The sequence below is a fragment of the Lipomyces japonicus genome (assembly GCF_038497905.1).
Source record: "Lipomyces japonicus strain CBS 7319 unplaced genomic scaffold V1514scaffold_33, whole genome shotgun sequence".
In the NCBI taxonomy this organism is placed as follows: domain Eukaryota; kingdom Fungi; phylum Ascomycota; class Lipomycetes; order Lipomycetales; family Lipomycetaceae; genus Lipomyces; species Lipomyces japonicus.
In genome coordinates this window covers 116,130-135,875 of record NW_027117845.1, presented here as the reverse complement: position 1 = coordinate 135,875, position 19,746 = coordinate 116,130, and the positions used below count along the sequence as shown (strand labels likewise).

Below are 19,746 nucleotides of genomic sequence, written 5' to 3'. Positions count from 1 at the left end.
CGTCTGATGATGGCAGTTGAAAAATGATCGTGAGACTAACTTTAGGAAAAAATTTATCAATTGTTAGGGTTAGGTGATTGCGAGCGTATATAAATCAACTTTTTTAACCCACGCTGCTTGATTCAACTTTTTTTTTTTTTTTTTTCTGTGTTTTCATGCTCCAATAGTTTATATGCATTGGACTGAATACTTTTTGTACTTGCAATTGTTTAAGAGATTCTTTATTTGGTATTGCATGTATAGCGATTATTAAAATATATACTTTATCTTTGTTAAATGCCTATTCAGGTTTATCAATTTGCGACCTCTTTTGTTTTTTTATTTCTCGTCCATTTGGCTGTTTCGAAGATCCATTGCTTTTATTTCTCAATAAGCTTTTGGATTCAAAATACAGCATATATTAAGTTAAATGAATGATTATTTTTAATCATTTTTTTTGGTCTTCTCGTTTGTGAGCTTGTGATAGAAGTTATCTGTAATAACTTTCAGTCTCATAAGCACGAAAAGAAGTGTTCTAATAATGAGAAGATACATCTTTAATGTACTGTATACGTAGTTGCCTTTTTTTTTCTGAAAAACAACATTTGTTAGAATGATATGTCGTAGTAATGTGCAACTTGTGCAAGTACAATTGTACACTATTAACAACGGGGCAAATTTAAATTTTTAAACGGATTTCGTTGAATTTATTTTTTACGGTCGACGAAGTACCAGCCTGCTATTAGCGCAACTCTACCCGTGCAATTAATTTGAGTTTCATTTGTTTTTTTTTAAATCATTCTCAAATAATTGAACAAAAAAAACTGAAATGACTCGAGGAAACCAACGTGAGAAGGATCGCGAGAAAGCGTTGAAGAAGTCAGCTCAACAAAAGAAAAAACTGGATGGTGATCCACGCAAGCGTCAGGAAGAGCAAGCTGCAATCATGAGGAAAAAACAAGCGGAAGGTAAATGGCATGATTCATTAAGTTTAATATTTTATTTGTTGCTTACTAGGTTCTTTTTTTGTTATTCATTTTAGCTGAGTCTAAGAAGGCTGCTGCTATTGCTGGGGGCGGAGGGAAAAAATGAAAACTTCCCGATTTGTGCATAGCAATATAGAATAGAATGGATATCACGGCGATGTTTTTCGGAGTCATTGGAGTTTTAATACAAATATTTATTCTTATCTTATAAGTGACATTTCATTATTAAAAACTACTAAAAAACGAACCATCTATTACAATATACTTGAGTGATTAACACATCTAAACCAAGGTAACCAATTCCTCGGCACTGGTAGGATGTATGGCCACGCAGCTATCAAAATCTTTCTTGGTTGCACCCATCTTGATGGCAACGCCAAATCCTTGAAGAACTTCAGATGACGCGTCACCAATGATATGCAAGCCCACGACTTTCTCTTCCAGTCCAGCCACGACAAGCTTATAAATGGTCTTCTCTTTCTTGTCTTGATCGTCAAACACGGCATAATACATGCCGATAAACGTTGACTTGTAAACTTTGACGTTCTCGTCGCCGTATTTTTCTCGAGCTTCCGGCTCGGTCAAGCCTATCGTACCGACTTCCGGATGGGAAAACACGACGGTCGGCACGTTCGTATAATCCAGCTTGGAATCCTTGAACTGAGGGCCTCCAAATAATCTGTCGGAAAGCCTGCGACCAGCAGCTATGGCCACCGGAGTGAGTTCGAGCCAGCCGATAACGTCACCGAGCGAATACACGTTGGGCACGTTAGTGTTTTGGAACTCATCCACAATGACTTCCTTCTTATCGTCAATCTTGATACCGGGAATTTCAAGATTGAGACCATCCGTATTGGCACCACGACCAATGGCCCAAATCAAATGATCGACTTCGACTTCGGCCTTGCCGTTCTCGTCCTCGTAAGAAATCACGAGCTCACCGGTAGGCTTCTTGACGACTTTTTCAAACGACTTTGCTTTTTTGTGGATGTTCACGCCATGTTTGACGTATGTGTCAGTAATCGTGGTTTGCACGATGGGGTCGAAATGACGCAGCACGGTCTCGCCTCTGATAAACAGGTGAGTCTCGGTGCCGAGCCCGTTGAACACTCCAGCGAGCTCGACGCCAATGTAACCGGCACCGACAATAGCAACACGCTTGGGTTGCTCTGTGAGCTTAAAAAACCCATCCGACGTGGTGCCGTGTTGGGCACCCGGAATGTCTTGCGGCACAACGGCATAGCCACCGGTAGCCAACACGATGTGATCGGCAGTGTAGTACGCGGTCTCGCCTGACAGCAATGAAACTTCAACCACCTTGTCTCCCTTCTCACCGGCAAACCGGGCCCAGCCCGCAATGTAGTCAACCTTGTCCTTTTCAAGGTTGCGTTCGTAGATGCCGTTCAATCGGCGGATGTAAGCCTGGCGCTTTTCAACAAATGAGGTCCAGTTAAACTTTGGCACATCGCCAATGTCGTAGCCGTAGTACTTTGCCTCAGAAAGACGCTTTGCGGTGTCTGAAGCCGACCACATGACCTTTTTGGGCACGCATCTGGGTATCGGTTAGTAATCAACATGTCAATTGAAATTTTTTTTTCTCCTTTTCAGACTCACCCAACGTTGACACAAGTGCCACCGAGAACGCCGGAGCCTTCAATGATAGCAGCAGAGGCACCATAACGACCAGCTGCCCTGCGGGCGGAAGCTAGCCCACCGGAGCCACCACCAATGACGAGATAGTTGTAATGCTTAGTGATTGGCGGCATTGAACTGATGTGCCGGCGCAGGATGGTTAGGCGAGGAGAGATTGATGAAAGGAGGGGGCGTAGAAGTGGAATTGTGGAAAAAAAAAAAAGGAGAGTCAAGAGGAAGAGCAGATATGGCCGGCCGGTGGTGGAAGTTAAGTTATAACAAATATGTAGTTAATGTGTTGTGTAATGCATTGCGAGATGGCGTTCGGGGAGTGATAGTCGCTGACAGCACCGCTTAGTAATGGTGCTCATGTAATGCGATCGCCGACGTTCAGCTACCGCATGCCCCGGCATATTTAGAACGCCAACTGTCTATCACGTCTCTTGTTCTATGACATTCTTTGCCGTACATTAATTGATTGTATATGACTTTCTGGTCGTGGCGAGCATGAAGGTGAGCACGGATGTGAAGTGGCAGAACAAGTGCGTGCTCAATGATACGCACCCCTGACCAGGTGCGTACTTCTGGTACCAACCCTTTTAAACGCGCGCCGTCCCTTCACACTGAATATGCAAAGTGCCTATGGTTCGTTCCTGATACCGAAAGCTGTACGATAATCAACCCACTCCTCCTTCCTTTTGGCGCCTTCATTCCATTCACAATTACTTGTGTTTTTGCCTTAATTACGGCTCCCAGTGAGCATTGAGTTGGATTGTGCTCGCTTGACGCTTATTTCATCCTTGCTTTTAGCCAATTCTGTTTTACTCGGCGCCCTTTTGCTCCCCCGCTCGCGGCAGTTGACACGTTCGCCCCGCATTTCTCCACAATGGTCAGAAAGACGTCCCGTAAAATCACGTATCTTCTGGCTTCTCGAAATGCACAACATGGTCATACACTTGGCGTCAACAGCTTGGCTGTCGATCCAAATCCGATTGCGGATTCGTCATCTGCTGACTCCTCCTCGTCCGGCATTCTCTACAGCGCGGGAAGAGATGGCATAATCAATGCGTGGAACTTGTCAAACATGCGCCTGCAACCAACTCTGTACCAAAATCTGGATGATTTGGACACTGACTCCGGCCCTGTTTTGTCTGAATTAAATGGAGTTCCGCCTGAACAAGTCATTGATGAATCAATACCCGTCACGACCACAACCAGTGTTAACGGTCATGCAAAAAAGCCGTCTGATTCTGCTCCCATTAGAGACACCGGCAAGTCTACATTTAGGTCGCAAGTACAAGCTCACACGCATTGGGTGAATGACATTGTGCTTGCCAGCAACTATCGATCAGGTAAGTTGAATTTATATACCAAGCATGACATTATTTTCTCTAATAAATGTCTTTTTAAGTCATATCTGGTTCTTCCGATTTGACCGTCAAATTATGGCAGCCTTCAACCAATTTACAATCCACAATTGGTCAGCATCATGATTTTGTTAAGTGCTTGGCCGTGGAAAGTCAGCAGGCAGATTGGGTTGCATCTGGCGGCTTGGATCGCAAGGTTATCCTGTGGGATCTCAATGCCAAACGGGAAAAGCTTGCAATTGATGTCAGCAACAATGGAGAAAACCAAAAGGGTAGTGTTTACGCTTTAGGTATCGGAGGACCAGGTGGATCCGTCGTTGGTTCAGGTGGCCCGGATTCCATCGTCCGGGTCTGGGATCAACGAAGTGGGGACAGCATTATCAATTTTGTCGGACACACGGATAACATCAGATCGATTCTTGTAAATAAATCAGGCAATCTTGTTTTAACCGGGTCATCAGACTCCACCATTAAGCTGTGGTCCATCACGGCCGGCAGGCTTATTCATACTTTAAACATTCACGAAACCAGTGTGTGGTCTCTACATTCTGACCATCCTAATTTGGAAGTGTTTCATTCCAGTGACAGGTCCGGTTGGGTGGTCAAGACCGACATGCGAGGAACCAGTGAAGCAGAGGACAGCGTTTGCGTGCTTGTCGCAAACGAACATCAGGGCGTCAGCAAAATCGTTGGTTCTGGTGAGAACCTTTGGACAGCAACCGCCAATTCTCGAATTCACAGATGGGTACATTTATTTTTATTTTTTTAATTTTTTTTTGCAGTCTTTAATATCTTCTAACATATTTTTTTTTTTTGGTAGCGTGATGTCGATACGACAGCAGCCACTGTTCAAATTCAACGCCGTCAACGAGCCCATCGCCGCTCTAGTACAGGTTTTCAACCTCGACCAACTGATGGTTCGTTACTTCGCGTGCCTGCCAATAATAATAATAATAATAATAATAATAATAATAATAACAATGGTTTATCAATTCCACTTTCATCACTTATAAACCTGACCGTGGGTACATACGCTCCCAGTATTAAAGAACCAGATGAAGCGACAATTGCATCTACAGTCACTAATAAGGGAGATCAGATTGTTGTGCCAACACTAGATATCCCTTCACCAACCGAACCCTTAAGGCATAATCCGGAAGAAACCATCGAGGGCCAAACTGGTCTTATAAAGCACATACTTCTTAACGATCGCCGTAGAGTTCTTACTGTGGATACAGCTGGCGAAGTCGTGTTGTGGGATCTTGTCAAATGCGTCATGGTCAAGTCGTTTGGAACCAGGGATATTGAAGACGTGGCCGACGAGATAAACACGTTTGAGACAATGACCAATTGGTGCCAAGTCAACACGCGAACTGGCCAACTTGCCGTTGTTCTTGAAGAGTATTACTGTTTTGATGCTGAGGTTTACGCAGACGAGATTGAATCCGAACTGCCAGCCAAGATTGAATTTAGGGACGACCAGAGGATCAACTTAGGTCGCTGGGTGATTCGAAATTTGTTTGCAAACTTAATTGATGCTGAGATTACCAAAGATAATCAGCATCGGTATTTAAAACGAAGGGAGATTACTGATCGGGAGAACTCCCTAAGACGGCAGGCGCCTGGACGCATTTCGATGCCTCCAATGACTCCGTGGACGGAAGGCCCCCCGCCATTGACAGCATTAGCAACTCCTGGTCTTTCCATAGGACTGGCTACTCCCGCCCCGACATATAATCCTAACAACTCTGTGCAAGACCCAGCTTTAGGAACAAAATTTTCCTCGAGTAGCCAAGGCTCAGAAACTCAAGTCACGGATTATTTTTCTTCAGCGCATTCAAATGTTCAGGCACCCTCTGCAACACTCTCGCCGCCTCCATCTGCTGATGTATCGTCTTCGTCACAGCAGTCGGTTGTCACGAATGATCAACATGTCAACCAAGGAGACAACTCGCCTAGTACGAGCTCGCTTATGGGTCGCTTACGAGGATTTGGTAAAGGCCGATTAAGTAAATCATCAGCAACAACTGAAGCTAAGTCTCAAGATGCCAGTCATGCGAACAATAATGGCAGCACCAAGATTGCCAGCTTATCGGATTTCAATAATACAATTTCTGGTATTGACGATGCCAAGGCCGGCCCGTCATATGACGATTCGTTAAGTGGGGTTTTACAAAAGATTAGAGCAGAGTATGAAGGGTCGTTTGGCATTTCTGGATTTGTCGTGTCAGACAACATGGAAACACCATTTTTGAAGCTGCCTCCTGATACTACGATTCTAATTTCGGAACAGAGAATTGATGCTGGTGGTACGGTAGACCTGTACCGGGGCACAGTGTCGTCTTGTGGAGACGATCACGACGTGGAGATTTTGGAAGAGGCAGCACCTGGTTGGCTGGCGGATTTTTTACTTTTGAACAAGGTTCCACAAAAAGAACTTGTCAAAATTAGCTTCGTGCTGCAACCTTACGAGGACAAATTGCCAGCCCTGCCAAACGGTAATGCCAGGTTGAATGCGTATCGAATGTTGCGAGCTAAAAAAATTTTGTCATATGTTGAAGAGAAACTTGATGCGAGTGTTAAGCGTGGGTCATCGAGGCCAGATGATTGGTTAGAACTTCTGTGCCAAGGGCAAGTTGTGGATAATGCATACACGTTGGCTACCATTAGGGCTAGAATATGGAGGTCTGGTGGTGACGTTATATTACTATATAGACGTAAGAAGTAAGGAAGGAAAAATTGTTTATTTTTTGTTTAATGATAAATTTTTTTCTTTTTTATTTTTTTGTTATTTTCCATCTCACTATTTTTTTCGTCACATGCAACATTAACGGAGAGCATTGACCTGTATGATTTAAAAAGTAATCGAGATTTGTGACTAAATTTAAAAGAGAAAAGAGATTTAATTTTTTTTTTTTTCTGGTAGTGAGCAGTGTCTGGTAGTGAGCAGTGCTCTAATTTCAATCCGGGGTTTCGTTACATTTCTCCATATTAGGAAGGTTGGGGAATTGCCCCTCAATTATCTGCAAGTATTGCCTTAGCACGACAAAAACTTCATCGATTCCTTTTTTTCATCCAAAATAAAAGCTTGAAGTGATTTGGGCTTTTTTGGTTATTTTTCGGAAGAAGGGGTTTTTGCATTGTATAATGTGGGTGGTTAGGTACTTCTTAGTTATTCTGGCAGTCATCATGACTGGCCTGCCATCCAGCGTGAGCGCTTCAACATCGGTCGTCGACCTTTTATCATCCTCACCGGATTTTACATTGTTGATCCGCGTTTTGCAACGAACAGGTCTGATACCTGTTCTCAACATGGGTCGAAATATTACGTTTTTGGCACCATCAGATCAAGTGCTGGCTCGGTTGCCACCAGGACTGGACATGCCGACATTGCTGCGATACCTTATCTTGACCGACCGGGTAGAGTCCAGCAATTTTTCTTTCTCGGCCAGCGAAGACGAGCACGTGTTTTTTTCATTGTTAAGGGCGCCATCTTCTCCTGACGTGCCGTTACCGATCAAAATCGAATGGGTCACGGCTGGGAAGGACGAGCCGGCCGATGCGAACGGTCAGCGCATGGTGGTGGCATCTGGCGAGGCCAAGGTTGTCAGGCACGATTGGGTTGCGGATAACGGCGTGGTTCAGGTGATTGACTCGTTAATTTCGTTACCGCACACGCTTTGCGGCACGCTGCAAGACAGCAACCGCGGGGCCAACCAAATCTCCGTGTTTGCCAGCCTGGTGGGCATGCACCCCATGATCTGCAGGTTGCTAGACAATGCTTTGGACACGGCCACCGTGCTGGCACCTGTTAATTCTGCATTCAATATTTTTAACGACGTTGAGTTTACTTATTTGCAATCCGGTCACGGACATGATGATCGGTTGAAATTTGTCGGCATGCATTTTCTTTATTCGTCAATCTATCGCCAAAACGATACTATTGGCGATGGCATATATGGTATGTATTAGTGTCGTGTGCATGTAAAATTTGCTAGAGCTGACCTTATTGTTTTGCAAAAAGTACCAAGCTTGGCTGGTCCGGCTGTTTCGATCCAGCGCACAATTCATGGCATAATATTCAATAAGCACATCAAGACGGTCTATTACGATGTCGTATTTCAAAACGGAGTTATTCATACCTTGCCTTCGTTGTTAACCCCGTTATCGTTTTTCCAATTCACGCCACGCAAATACTTGATTGGTCTTTCTGCGACACAATTCGCGGACGAGTTACAATTTCACGGATTTAATGCCAAATTTGATGATTTGCAAATCGAGCAAACCATTTTTGCCCCCGTTGACGATAGCGTGCCTGACTTGCCTGCATCATATGGAGCGCTAGAGTATCATTTTGCCAATATAATTATTGACGAGTTACAACCTGGTGTGGTCACCAGCAGGGCAAACCTGGCGACACTTGGCGGTCGATTTCAAATGTTTAAGATTAGTGTTGATGTGACAAATCAAAATTTGATTATTAATGGAGTTGCCAAAGTGTTAAGACCGCCGGTGAGGATTGGCAATACTGCGATAATTACGGTCGATCGAGCGGTCCCGTTACCGCCATCGCTTCGTTTGGCGGCAGGTGAATTATTACTCACCGTGTCGACAAGTTTGAAAGCGTTTGAAGATTTGGGCTTGCTTAACGAACAAATCAATGGCGCTACCTTGTTTGTGCCAGATGATGCGGCATGGCGTGAACTGGGGATCACTGGCAAGTACATTTTGTCATCGTTGCAAATTGCCAAGGTTGTTTTATATGGCTTGCAAATCACGGAACCGGTGTATTCTAATGAGTTTCAAGCGGCAAGCGTGCAATATGACACTCGACTCGGCCACGAACTCGCGCTTCGGTCTTCAGATCATGGCGATTCAATCACGTTACGTTCGCCAGCTTATGGCGACAATGACCAAGATTATACGGTGGTGTTGGAATATCAGGACGTGTTGTTTGACGGCGGCGTGATTCATGTGATCAACAAGGTGCCGATTCCAACCGCTGACGGTGCAGGTGGCATTGAAATCAGTGCACGAGACCTGCTTGAAGTTGAACATGTGACCAAGTTTGTCGGATTGCTCGACAACGCAGGTTTGGGTGACCAGGTTCTGGGAACAAATTCACGGTACGTGATTCTTGCATTACAGGATTCAATCATCGACCTGGCTCCTGATGCTGCTGAATTGGCATCGGCGGTTGGTGTTTACGTATTAAAGCCACGGCAGGCCGAGTTGTTTAATGCAGCATCGGGCCTGGTATATGATACCGAATACGCGGATGTTGAAGTATTATTAACAGCGCCGGTGGCAAATAACGACGACGGCGTTTTTTTGCTCCATGTTCGTCGCAGTCGTTACGGTGACGGTGAATTGGTTTTGCCGATTCGCATATTATTGCACGGCGTCACGACTTCGGGAGCTCAAGTTTACGTAATTGATCGTGCACTTGCAATTCCTCTCAGGCAATCGTGGTGGAGGCGGCATGGCCTGTTGGCAGGTGTGGTGTTGTTGAGTGGCATCACATTGGTAGTGGGTGTGGGTCTGGTTGGGTTTAATATTTTCCATCGCCGCCGGCGCAATCGGGGCTACTTAGGTTGCCTGGGTAACAGAAACAAGCATAAGCAACGTCATAATTCTACTGGTGGTTCGTTCATCAGGTTCAGGCGATCGTTTTCTGGGTATGGCAATGGACGGAACATCATCATTTCAAACGATGATTTAGACTACGGTGATGAAGAACAAGACGAGGATACTGATGATGAGAATGCGCCTTTTTTACCATCACAAAGTAGTGATGACATTTTGAACGTTCAAGATGCGGATGCGGAAATTTTAGAATTGCCTGCAAGATCGTCCCGGTCTTTGTTGTCATCATCATCATCAGCCGGGAATGCGAACCCGGTGGACGTTTCCGCCGACCGAGGCTAGTGTTTTGTTCTTTGCCTTTTTTGTCCTTCTTTTTCTGTCTTTTACTTTGAGGGTAACTTTTTGTTAATTTGCATACAAATTTGTTTTCTGGATAACTGGGGTTTCTTTTTTGTTTTGTTTTATATGGACAGCAGCAGATTATTGGAGTACTTTTTTTTTTTTTGTTTGTCTGTTTTGCAACTGAATTTTTATACATGGCTAGAAATAGATTAATAAATGTATTATTTTTATATCATTCTAAACAAAAACAAAACAAAACAAAAAAGAAAGCGCCATGTACTCCGGTTTTATTGTATAGATTGCTATTCCCAAAAAAAAAAAAATATTCGCCTGCCAAATTCGTTCCAATCGAATCAGGTAGTTCGTACACGATGCGTACCAAAATCAAGATTCAATAACAACATCGCCATCTTGTTCATGTAATTGTTGTTGCAAAAAAATACTATACACTGATGCTTTTAATAACGTAAACACTAACGCGGTCTTGCGTTCCAATATTCTCAAGTTGTCAAGAATTTCTGGGGTTGGAATTTCAGCTAATTTTGCAATCTCGGTCGATAGCTAAAAATGGAAAATAGGTTAGCCTTTTTTTTTTTTTATAAATAAATAAATAAATAAAATTTGAAATTAAGGAATTTACTTTTAATAAATTTTGAGATAAAGATTTGTATTCATGAAGAAGATCTTGCTCGACTGGGGAAAGCAGTTGAAGCATCACGTCTGATGATGCGACTGCCTCCGCTGCCGGAGCTGCTGCAGCGGTTGACGATGATGATGATGATGATACTGATAAAGGCGTGTTTAAGAAATTTTGATTATTTGTCGACATGGCTTTGTTATTATACTGCCTTCTGATTATACGGGAGTTGTCTGCAGCGAAGACAGAAAAGCTCGCGTCGGATTGTACGTGCACGCGTTTTGGTTTTGTTTTTTTTGATTAAACTTCCGAAGTTGTAAACAACCAAAACGGACATTAAGCAACAATGGACCATAATGAACAACAATCACAACAAGGCACAGAAAAATCATACTTTGAAAAACAACGAGATGCACTAGTTTCTGAGATTGCATTGGTATGATCAAAACACTTGACTCCAAATTGAAAGTTTAACAATTATTTTGATTAATTTTGCAGAATCTTGAACATGTTTTGGCAAACATCAACACGCTTAATCGATCACTTGAAGGAGTAATTGCCGTAAGTTTGAATATTGGAACTTATGCCATGTCAGGATGGGGGGGGATTAATTTTTGATAAACAGGTTGGCAAGGAATTTGAAAGTGTTTCGACATTATGGGGTACTTTCTACGAAGGATTGGCTCGTGAAAATCATGAAGAAGAAGAAGAAGAAGAAGAAGAAGAAGAAGAAGAAGAAGAAGAAGAAGAAGAAGAAGAAGAACAAGATGATGATGACGACGACGATGGAGATGAAGAAATGCAGGATGTTGAAGATGGAAATGAACATGACGAGCCATCAAGTTTTGCTAATGATAGTTGAATTTTTTGTTTTTGTCCATGAAGTTTTCAGGGTGAAATACGGCGCAGGTTTTTTTTTTTATTTTATTTGATATTATTTGGTTGTATAAATATTATAAATTATGGCTATTAAACAAACATTTCTTGCCAATTACCGAGCCAAAACCCCATGCATTGACTAAAAAAAAAAAAAAGAAAAAATTTATTTGCCAGCTTGCGCATGATCATGGTTTGGAAAGCAGGTCCATCACAATTTCGTAACTGAGCCAACTACTTGCCATTGAGGGGGCAACTTTTAGTAAATTGGCAGACAATCCCTTGTACAATCCAAACGGGCCTTCCTTTTTTGTAATTTTCACCAACGCATCAAACACGGAGCTATATTGGAATCCGAGATCTTTCATGGCGTTAACTTGAAACCGGCGACGCAAGACATCGAACGGGTACGTGACCGTTTGAGCCACGGCACCAGCCACGGCACCGGATGCGATCCTGCCATAATTTGACACGTTGCCTTGGTCGTCAGCCAGGGCATCACGCATGCTTTCGTAGACGGCAAAGTTTAGGCCCACGTAAGGGGCCACGCCGAGCACGGTGGCCACGATGCCACGGTATAACGCCACCACGCCACCTTCGGTTCGGTACATGAGCTTTGCGGTCGACATCATGCCTGGCGCGTGCTTGCGGTCAATGTGCCGGTCGTGACTGCCGAGGGACGCGGTTTGGATCGACAGTCGGGTGCGGATGATGTCGAGCGGGTACGTGACCACGACGGACGTGATGCCAGCCATGGCACCGGCAGCTAATCGCCTGGGCGTGTCCAGCTCAGTCTTGCCATGCTCCATCACGACGTCCTTGTAGATCGTGTACGAGCTGTACTGCACAGCGCTGTAAGGCACGATGCGCACGCAATTCAGGCCGTTGCCGCGCATGAACCCGCGCCAGCCTTCCTCCTTCCACATGCGAGATAACGTGCCCCACACACCCGTGTACGACGCCGACCCGGGACCTTGCAGTTGCAAGATGATTTTCATGCGTTCCAAGGGGGATACGATGGTGCGGGACACGGCACCGGCCACGCCGCCGGCAACAAACGCCGACACGGTCGGCCGGGAAAGATACGATTGCAATGCCAAACTGAACTGTTGAAGTGAAGAAGAAGAAAAAAAAAAAAAAGAAGAAGAAGAAGAAGAAGAAGAAGAAGAAGAAGAAGAAGAAGAAGAAGAAGAGGATGATGATGAGAAAGACGGTTGCAGTTGCTGTGACTGCTGTGGTTGTTGTCGTTGTGATCGCGGCTGCTGCTGCTGTTGTTGCTGTTGTAGATCTGCCGGTTGTTCGCGTCCGTCATTCTGACCTGCCCCGACGTCTTTTGTTGACGACAGGCTCATTTCGGAAAAAAAAAATACTTAATGACCGAGGAGTAAGAAGGGGTACAAGTGAGTATATAGTAACAACGGCACGAAATATCGAAAACGTTCAACAAGCGTGCTGTGCGTTGCCCTGAAGATGCAAATTGTCTGGTCAGCCAATTAAATTACAAAAAAAAAAAAAAAAAAAATGAAGGCTTGAAAGAGACTTATTGCCGAATTTCACTCATTTGGAGAAAATGGGTTGGTTGGCTTTTGTTTTAATGGAACGTCTTGAATTAGATTTTTTTTTTTTTTTCATTCACCGAGCCACAGGAAATAAAGTATAAAATCGCAATTTAGTGGCGGATGAGCGGCAACTTGTTTATCAGCTCAAAGGCCCTTTTTGATTTCACGTAAACAAAGTCAAGGCAGGAATAATTCAACAATTGTACGATTGGCACATGTTACTAAAGGCATATTTGCTATATCGTCAAGATATCATACGCGCGGGTGTAGTTTAGTTCTATTAAACTGTATAGAATGAATGGCCCAACTACTCCGTCGTCGTGGCAGACTCCCATACGCCCTTGGGCGGCTTTTCCTCCAGTGGCTCCCAGCTATTTATTGCAGCCGTTAGTTAGTCTCGTTCCCATAGCAAATCCATTACCGGTAAAAGAATACTCACGCTTTCCACTTCAACAGGTTCTGGGCCAGCCTGAATTCCTCACCAGCCTGAATCAGAATCTCTTCAATAAGTCCGCCACCAATCTTTTTCTCAATCTCTTCTCGCGACTTGGCTGATTCAACAATGGCGGCCCGATGCTTGGTCAGGCCTTCCACCGCTTTCCGGTACACGCTGTCCTCGGGGAATTTTTCCAACAAGCGCAAGGTTTCGAAATACAGCCTTTGCAATCGCGGCTGAGATTCAGGATATTCGTAAATGCCGGTGACGCCGGTCTTGTCTGCAGATATTAAAAAAAAAAAATTGTGCAACCCAAGGTCAGTCTTTTTGTTATACATGTCCCTTCTTCACAAATCGAAAAAAAAAACAACGTACTGCCACTATTTGCTCTATATGGAATCTCAATAAATCCAGACTTGACGCCACCCTGTTTGCTCTGCTTCAATTGCTCGGCATATGCCCTTCTGGCTTCCTCAAGCGAGATCGCATCCAGCTGGGCCAATTTGTCTGCCTTTCGAAGCACGGCCGATGGCCTCATTGACAATACTCGTGAAAACCGCATTCTGATGTTTTTTTATCAATGTTGATATATATATATTATTCGACTTTAGCAATCGCTGGTGAGATGCCTACGCCTTCGTTTTTGCCCAGTTTTTGGATAGACCGAAAACTCGAAACTCGTGCTTGTGGTTGGCTGAGCGGCCATGCGCCGTACCGCTGCGCACTTATGCAGAGATTACCAGATACGGCAAGTGCTTCGTCATGCACTCATAAAACATGGATTCATGACATCTTTGACAATCTGAATATCTCTTTTTCCTTTTCTTTTTGCTTGTGGTTGTGCCGAATACCAACCAGGACAGGAAACCCAATATTTTGCAAACTGGCATTTCAAGTGGACAGTGAGCACGATTTTTAACCTTCAATATCTCCCTAGTTGGTGCGGTTTCGTGGCCAACGCATATACGCTCGAACATTTCACAAGTGCAATAAATACAGAAAGCAAAAGGAAAAGGAAAAAAAAAAATTATCTCAGCCATGTCGTCGTTTGAGGATAACAATCCGTTTGCCGGCGCCGGTCATGAAGTTTCTGTTACGGACGCCGAGGACTTGCAAACCACGGATCATTTTGCCACGGTCATTGACTCCGCAGCGGATGATGATAATGATCACGACGCTGCTAATGTCCTGCCGCCTAATGGCAACAATTATTACGACCCATCCGTGAATGGTGGCATCAAGCATCCGTACAGTTCACGGATTGAACAATTGTTGGTCGAAAACCCGGATCTCGAGATTTTGATTACCGATGCCGGCAAAAATTTGGAAGGCAGCAGCGGTGGATTTATTTCTTACACGATTCGAACCGGGGTATGAAAAAAAAAAAACTTTTTTCTTTTACCATGTGCTAACACGAAGTCACGCTTAGGAACTTGCTGTGCGCAGGCGTTATTCTGAATTTGAAAGTTTACGGAACTCGTTGACACGGTTGTTTCCTACCTTGATTGTGCCGCCAATTCCCGAAAAGCACACAATGTGTAAGTAGGAAAAATCTGTTGAGGAGTAAAAAAAATGACTGATTTTTTTTTATTAGCCGACTACGCGGCAGCACCTACAAAGGCCAAGGAAGATCATCGTATTATTGATCATCGAAGACGAATGCTTGCCGTTTTTTTAAATCGGTGTCGGACAATTAAACAGATTCGAGAATCAATCGTGTTTCAACGATTTCTTGATCCTAACGTCAGCTGGGTAAGCAACAGCTATATGCCAACTGCCCCCCCCCCCCCCCCCTCGCAATTCTAACATTTATATATTTTAGAGTGAAGTCTTGGTTAGCTATCCCTTAACCAGCATCCCCAAATATGTTTTGCGAGCTCCGCCATTGAAAACGTACGACCCCAGTCCAGACCACGCGTACTTGCCGGTGCCGTCATCATCCACCAGGTTAAAGAATGATCCAGAACCAGAATTTAATGCCGCAGAAACCAAGGCGAAAGAATATGAAAGTACAATGCAAAATGGCATTGAACGAGTCAACAAGCGGATCATTAAACGATACGGCGAAATATCTGCTGATTTGTCCGAACTTGGTGCGCGGTATAACGCATGGAGCTTGAACGAGGTCAACACGTTGGCCAACGCGATCGAGAAGACCGGCCAGGCGGTCGATGGCACGTACATTGCCACCGAGGAACTTATCACGTCATTGTCATCGTCGTTTAGCGAACCGTTGAGTGAATCGGCCCAGTTCGCGGCCATCGTGCGGTCCGTATTAAAATACCGGCACCAGAAAGCATTGCAACACGACATGACCTTGAATTCGTTGGCGGTTAAGAAAAACTTGCTGGCCGCGTTGGAACAAACCGAGATGGAATCACAACGAATAAATGATTACTTGCAAAATAGGGATAACGGTTATGCCAGGCAGGAAGCATTGGCGGCAGCGAACGAGAACGTCAAGTTGAACTCGACCGAAACGCTGTCGACCGAGACTACCGATATTTACGCTGCCACTGATGATAACGAGCAACGTTCGGTTGGACCTGAGCAGCAATCATCAAATGAACCTGATAGAATAAATCACGACAATAGCGAACAAATACCCTATCCGCCACCGCCACAATCGCAACCACAACCTCCACCGGCACGGCGGATCAATGGATTAGGTGGTGGCGGGTTTAAAATCCCTGGCATTGGCAAGTTAAACGAAGCAATTCATGGCATTATCGACGCTGACCCTGAAACCACCCGGCGGAATAATATCGGCAAGACCCGGGAGCAACTTCAAATTGTACGTAATTTTACTCAAAGTTTAGAGAGGAATGTCTAACAGTGGTTTTTTTTTTAGTTGGAACGATCGTTAGAAATAACGACCAAGGATTTAAGTGACGCGTCGGGATCGGTTAAGGCTGATTTGGCGCGGTATCAACAAAGCAAGGAGCAAGATTTGCGGAAAATTATGGTGTGTATACTTGTTTACTTTTTTTTTTTTTTTTTCTTCTCAGTTATATTAACAAACGGGTTTTCATAGATTGCGTATGGAAGATGTCACATTGAATGGGCACGCAAGAGTTTGGAAGCATGGGAGGAAGCCAAGGAAGAGATTGAAAAGATTAAATTAAAATGAGATTATTAATGAAAAAAAAAGGTTTAATAGATTTTTAAATATTTTTTTTGGAATCATTGTGACATTTTAATAAAACTGTTTTTAAGTGGGGTTTCGCTTGACATGAGTACATGTGTGCCATTTTTTTTTTTTCCCATCCAGTTCGGTTTGATTGAATCATACAAGTGAAATAAATCATCTGATCATGTTGCAAAACGTATTATCATTATTTGACAGCATGAACGTGAAAAAAAAAAGTAAAGTCATTAAGTCAAGTCAAGTAAAGATGAAGATGAAGAACCATTAATAAAATTGCAGTCTTACGGTTGACAATTGACACCGCCGGTTTCATTATTATTATAGTCAATATTTTTCAATCGTTTTGGAAAAAAAAAACAAGGCTTAAATCATGTAAAAAAATGAAAAAGGTTCATATGCGGCGCGGGGGTCAATGCGTGACAAGTCTAGTATTATGGTGATGACGTCATGTCATCTCATCTCATCTCATGTCAAGTCAAGTCATGTCAAGTCGTCTTGTCCATTTTTTTCACAATTGCTGCTTCTTTTTTTGGGAAAATTACATTCGGGGATCTGCAAAAATACTAAATCAAAAATTAAGATCAATTTTTTAAGAATTTTATTTAAACTTGAATTTTTTCTAAAAAATAACAAAAAAAAAATAAAACCATTTCGACAATCGAAAAAAATATATCTTTTGATTATACAAACAAGTTTATAAATGACCTCGACTCAGGATTACTACTCGGACAAGCACGCAGGTGATGAACAAGTCTTGGGCTACCGGCAACCTGCAACGGCGACATCAACCAATGCATATTATGTACGAAAACTCAGAAAATATTTTTTTGTTTGCGTTAGTCTAACTAGCAGATGTTATATATAGTATGGACCTAAACCAGAACAACAGCAACAGCAACAGCCTGATGGTTTGTCACAGCAGCAGGCGGCATATCAACCACAACAACCATTTCCTTCCGCAGGTATAAACCAACCTGGCACGTCTAGCTTGACCGCACAACAACAGCAGCAGCAGCAGCAGCAAACACCATATGCTGAGGTTCGTATTCGACATGTTCGATATTGCTATTGCTGTCTTCCGCCGAGCAAGACCCGGTGCGCATGGCATTGTTAAAAGAAAAAAAATATATATATATATATTTCACATTGGCTTTCTTTTGTTGTTATTCTAATTTTTAATAAGTTCTTTCCATTTTTTGTTGACCATGAAGTTTATATATAGAGGAAAAAAAATCCGGTTGCAAGGTGCTGTCTCGGAATATGGGCCGGTATCGTAACTTGCTTTTGCGTCGTACGTATTATTACATGTGCCATTGTGTAACATGTTGCAAATGGTTTTTCTAACTCGTCATGATATCTTAGGACACATTTTGTTGAAACCAATTCATGCGACTCATGATGATGTAGGGCATTTGGAGAGATAAGTTTAATATAATCAAGCAAATTTACATGCAACTTTTTTTTCAAAAAAAATCCATAAAAACCCCTGCCGTCCATTTCCTAACATGAACCAAACACAACAACAAACTCCGTATTTCTTTTTTGTAACCCCATTGACAATCTTTAAATCACTAAACTAGAATTTTTTTTTAATTTTCAAACTGCTGTTGACGTTTCGGACCGGCATTGGCAACATAAATTCGTCACTTGGTTCCGGGTAATGCTTAGTCTCATGTTGATAGTGATGATGTTGATGATTATGGTGGTGGTGATGCAGCTGCTGCTGTTGCTCTTGCATTTGTTGTTGGTGCTGATATTGTTGTTCATCTTGTGATGGTGGCAATGGTTCATCTTGTTGCTGGGATTTCCGTAAATTGAAAACTTTACGATGTCGCTTCTGCTTGCCACTCTTGGCACTGCGACGCGTGCGCATCATGATAATGCTCGACAGGTCATCATCATCCTTGCTTGCGTTATTGTAATAATATTCATCATCATGAATATTTCGTTGCCCGACCGTGGATCGATAGACCGTGTCCGGAATCGATGCCGTGGACAGGCTTAGAGTTTGCTGGCATGAGCCTAGAAGGTTAATCTTAACCATGTTTGTATGACTTAACGACGGCAGGTCCGGGTTGACTTCAGCCAGCGTGACCGGTTTTAGTCTGGGCGACGTTGGCACCGCGCACGTCGGCATAGCATTGCTTGCTTCCTTCTCCTGAGACACGCCGTTGACGGTAAACCGTTGTGACAACTTGTGGATGATGGCCGGCAGGTCTTCGCGAAACAAGAGGCGCAATTGGTTTTCGATCTGGGATTGGATCAACCTGGCAATTGCTGGAATGGAATCAAACGTGGACGAGATCTTGATCGATTCTAACGGATCGTTTCTAAACACCAACGTGGCACCTTTGGCCTTGGAAAACACAAGAATAACAATGCCGGACAAGATGATGTCCGATAACGTGATTGTGAGCGGGATCTTAAACGATGAAGACGCGGCCAGGAAATTGGGTGACGTGAAGGACGGCGTGAGATGAGAATAAATGTTGAGCGGATTGGCCTCGACCAAGGTTTGCAACGTGATGAACGCATCGCCATGGTACGTTAGCTTGAACACGCCACGAAACCGGTCGTCAGCCAGGTCGCCAATTTCCAAAATCTCCAATTCAGGCGGCTAAAAATGATCATGAGTTAAACCCAATTGCACAACAATCAAAACCAAAAAAAAAAAAAAAAAAAACATACGGTGGTGCCAAGATTAAGATCGGTGACGTGAATCGTGTCGACAATGATGGGAGGCATCTTGCCCTTGTTGAGCGCCTCGGTCAGCAGGACCTTGGCCTTGGGATAAAAATCTTCCTCCGTGGCAAACGGCCATGAGAATTTAAACGACATTTTCAGGCAATTCAAAAAGTGAACATGAAAGAGACTTGGGACAAAGAAAGATGGGTGTGATGTTGTGTTGTGTTGCGGGCGGAAGGAACAACAAACGAACGTTGCAGTTCTTCCTTCCCGGGTTCACGTGTAAGTTAGTATGGAACAGCAGGATCAGGCCAATTCAGAAAAGACCCCAGTTATGTCTGTTTTTAAGTCGACCCTGCACGGTTTACCTGCACAAGAACAGTCCTCTTTTTTTTTTGAAAAGCCACAGAAACAAGACCTGCTTTGTGTGTTGCTGTTGTCGCGTGCGCTCTCAATAAAATGGCAAAAAAAACTCCGAACACTACCTGTTGATTACATAATCAGTGACTAAAC

At 43.6% G+C, this 19,746-nt stretch overlaps 11 protein-coding genes across 11 annotated transcripts; 6 read left to right on the top strand and 5 right to left on the bottom strand.

Moving 5' to 3' along the window:
• Positions 1-654: 654 nt before the first annotated feature.
• V1514DRAFT_334437 (uncharacterized protein) lies at positions 655-1,208 on the top strand. Its single transcript, XM_066928226.1, has 2 exons — positions 655-947; positions 1,022-1,208. The coding sequence occupies exons 1-2, from the start codon at positions 809-811 to the stop codon at positions 1,069-1,071; spliced, it is 189 nt and encodes a 62-aa protein (XP_066782188.1). The 5' UTR covers positions 655-808; the 3' UTR covers positions 1,072-1,208.
• Positions 1,159-2,880, bottom strand: V1514DRAFT_334434 (uncharacterized protein). Its single transcript, XM_066928225.1, has 2 exons — positions 2,580-2,880; positions 1,159-2,517 (listed from the first exon to the last, which is right to left on the bottom strand). The coding sequence occupies exons 1-2, from the start codon at positions 2,729-2,731 to the stop codon at positions 1,248-1,250; spliced, it is 1,422 nt and encodes a 473-aa protein (XP_066782187.1). The 5' UTR covers positions 2,732-2,880; the 3' UTR covers positions 1,159-1,247.
• A 341-nt stretch (positions 2,881-3,221) lies between these two features.
• V1514DRAFT_334432 (uncharacterized protein) lies at positions 3,222-7,009 on the top strand. The gene is made up of 3 exons (XM_066928224.1): positions 3,222-3,949; positions 4,009-4,709; positions 4,785-7,009. The coding sequence occupies exons 1-3, from the start codon at positions 3,484-3,486 to the stop codon at positions 6,690-6,692; spliced, it is 3,075 nt and encodes a 1,024-aa protein (XP_066782186.1). The 5' UTR covers positions 3,222-3,483; the 3' UTR covers positions 6,693-7,009.
• On the top strand, positions 6,994-10,146 carry V1514DRAFT_353494 (uncharacterized protein). Its single transcript, XM_066929542.1, has 2 exons — positions 6,994-7,925; positions 7,989-10,146. Exons 1-2 carry the CDS (start codon positions 7,112-7,114, stop codon positions 9,890-9,892), a joined length of 2,718 nt encoding a protein of 905 aa, XP_066782185.1. The 5' UTR covers positions 6,994-7,111; the 3' UTR covers positions 9,893-10,146.
• Positions 10,097-10,769, bottom strand: V1514DRAFT_296627 (DASH complex subunit Dad3-domain-containing protein). Its single transcript, XM_066925441.1, has 2 exons — positions 10,533-10,769; positions 10,097-10,453 (listed from the first exon to the last, which is right to left on the bottom strand). Exons 1-2 carry the CDS (start codon positions 10,719-10,721, stop codon positions 10,277-10,279), a joined length of 366 nt encoding a protein of 121 aa, XP_066782184.1. The 5' UTR covers positions 10,722-10,769; the 3' UTR covers positions 10,097-10,276.
• A 73-nt stretch (positions 10,770-10,842) lies between these two features.
• Positions 10,843-11,496, top strand: V1514DRAFT_368873 (DASH complex subunit Dad1-domain-containing protein). The gene is made up of 3 exons (XM_066929923.1): positions 10,843-10,965; positions 11,028-11,090; positions 11,155-11,496. Exons 1-3 carry the CDS (start codon positions 10,876-10,878, stop codon positions 11,389-11,391), a joined length of 390 nt encoding a protein of 129 aa, XP_066782183.1. The 5' UTR covers positions 10,843-10,875; the 3' UTR covers positions 11,392-11,496.
• V1514DRAFT_334426 (mitochondrial carrier domain-containing protein) lies at positions 11,443-12,584 on the bottom strand. The gene has a single exon (XM_066928223.1). The coding sequence runs from the start codon at positions 12,401-12,403 to the stop codon at positions 11,594-11,596; it is 810 nt and encodes a 269-aa protein (XP_066782182.1). The 5' UTR covers positions 12,404-12,584; the 3' UTR covers positions 11,443-11,593.
• Positions 12,585-13,113: 529 nt separating this feature from the next.
• On the bottom strand, positions 13,114-14,047 carry V1514DRAFT_334420 (ETC complex I subunit conserved region-domain-containing protein). The gene is made up of 3 exons (XM_066928222.1): positions 13,776-14,047; positions 13,404-13,680; positions 13,114-13,335 (listed from the first exon to the last, which is right to left on the bottom strand). Exons 1-3 carry the CDS (start codon positions 13,960-13,962, stop codon positions 13,272-13,274), a joined length of 528 nt encoding a protein of 175 aa, XP_066782181.1. The 5' UTR covers positions 13,963-14,047; the 3' UTR covers positions 13,114-13,271.
• A 142-nt stretch (positions 14,048-14,189) lies between these two features.
• On the top strand, positions 14,190-16,633 carry V1514DRAFT_334417 (uncharacterized protein; the record flags this gene model as incomplete). The annotated part of the gene is made up of 6 exons (XM_066928221.1): positions 14,190-14,771; positions 14,830-14,938; positions 14,995-15,152; positions 15,223-16,194; positions 16,252-16,365; positions 16,435-16,633. Coding segments are annotated over exons 1-6 (1,777 nt in total), but the record flags the coding sequence as incomplete, so codon positions are not given.
• Positions 16,634-17,248: 615 nt separating this feature from the next.
• V1514DRAFT_321263 (uncharacterized protein) lies at positions 17,249-17,662 on the top strand (the record flags this gene model as incomplete). The annotated part of the gene is made up of 2 exons (XM_066926043.1): positions 17,249-17,350; positions 17,414-17,662. The coding sequence occupies 2 exons, from the start codon at positions 17,249-17,251 to the stop codon at positions 17,660-17,662; spliced, it is 351 nt and encodes a 116-aa protein (XP_066782179.1).
• A 228-nt stretch (positions 17,663-17,890) lies between these two features.
• Positions 17,891-19,688, bottom strand: V1514DRAFT_130921 (uncharacterized protein). Its single transcript, XM_066924450.1, has 2 exons — positions 19,237-19,688; positions 17,891-19,165 (listed from the first exon to the last, which is right to left on the bottom strand). Exons 1-2 carry the CDS (start codon positions 19,384-19,386, stop codon positions 18,125-18,127), a joined length of 1,191 nt encoding a protein of 396 aa, XP_066782178.1. The 5' UTR covers positions 19,387-19,688; the 3' UTR covers positions 17,891-18,124.
• Positions 19,689-19,746: the final 58 nt, after the last annotated feature.

Coding starts and splice junctions, on each gene's coding strand:
- V1514DRAFT_334437 (XM_066928226.1), top strand. CDS start 809: ATGACTCGAGGAAACCAACGTGAGAAGGATCGCGAGAAAGCGTTGAAG. Junction 948..1,021: donor GAGGAAAAAACAAGCGGAAG/GTAAATGGCATG, acceptor TATTCATTTTAG/CTGAGTCTAAGAAGGCTGCT.
- V1514DRAFT_334434 (XM_066928225.1), bottom strand. CDS start 2,731: ATGCCGCCAATCACTAAGCATTACAACTATCTCGTCATTGGTGGTGGC. Junction 2,518..2,579: donor GGCACTTGTGTCAACGTTGG/GTGAGTCTGAAA, acceptor ACCGATACCCAG/ATGCGTGCCCAAAAAGGTCA.
- V1514DRAFT_334432 (XM_066928224.1), top strand. CDS start 3,484: ATGGTCAGAAAGACGTCCCGTAAAATCACGTATCTTCTGGCTTCTCGA. Junction 3,950..4,008: donor TGCCAGCAACTATCGATCAG/GTAAGTTGAATT, acceptor TGTCTTTTTAAG/TCATATCTGGTTCTTCCGAT. Junction 4,710..4,784: donor ATTCTCGAATTCACAGATGG/GTACATTTATTT, acceptor TTTTTTTGGTAG/CGTGATGTCGATACGACAGC.
- V1514DRAFT_353494 (XM_066929542.1), top strand. CDS start 7,112: ATGTGGGTGGTTAGGTACTTCTTAGTTATTCTGGCAGTCATCATGACT. Junction 7,926..7,988: donor TATTGGCGATGGCATATATG/GTATGTATTAGT, acceptor TTTTGCAAAAAG/TACCAAGCTTGGCTGGTCCG.
- V1514DRAFT_296627 (XM_066925441.1), bottom strand. CDS start 10,721: ATGTCGACAAATAATCAAAATTTCTTAAACACGCCTTTATCAGTATCA. Junction 10,454..10,532: donor TATCTCAAAATTTATTAAAA/GTAAATTCCTTA, acceptor TTCCATTTTTAG/CTATCGACCGAGATTGCAAA.
- V1514DRAFT_368873 (XM_066929923.1), top strand. CDS start 10,876: ATGGACCATAATGAACAACAATCACAACAAGGCACAGAAAAATCATAC. Junction 10,966..11,027: donor TAGTTTCTGAGATTGCATTG/GTATGATCAAAA, acceptor TTAATTTTGCAG/AATCTTGAACATGTTTTGGC. Junction 11,091..11,154: donor CACTTGAAGGAGTAATTGCC/GTAAGTTTGAAT, acceptor TTTGATAAACAG/GTTGGCAAGGAATTTGAAAG.
- V1514DRAFT_334426 (XM_066928223.1), bottom strand. CDS start 12,403: ATGAAAATCATCTTGCAACTGCAAGGTCCCGGGTCGGCGTCGTACACG.
- V1514DRAFT_334420 (XM_066928222.1), bottom strand. CDS start 13,962: ATGCGGTTTTCACGAGTATTGTCAATGAGGCCATCGGCCGTGCTTCGA. Junction 13,681..13,775: donor ATATAGAGCAAATAGTGGCA/GTACGTTGTTTT, acceptor TAATATCTGCAG/ACAAGACCGGCGTCACCGGC. Junction 13,336..13,403: donor AACCTGTTGAAGTGGAAAGC/GTGAGTATTCTT, acceptor TGCAATAAATAG/CTGGGAGCCACTGGAGGAAA.
- V1514DRAFT_130921 (XM_066924450.1), bottom strand. CDS start 19,386: ATGTCGTTTAAATTCTCATGGCCGTTTGCCACGGAGGAAGATTTTTAT. Junction 19,166..19,236: donor ATCTTAATCTTGGCACCACC/GTATGTTTTTTT, acceptor GATCATTTTTAG/CCGCCTGAATTGGAGATTTT.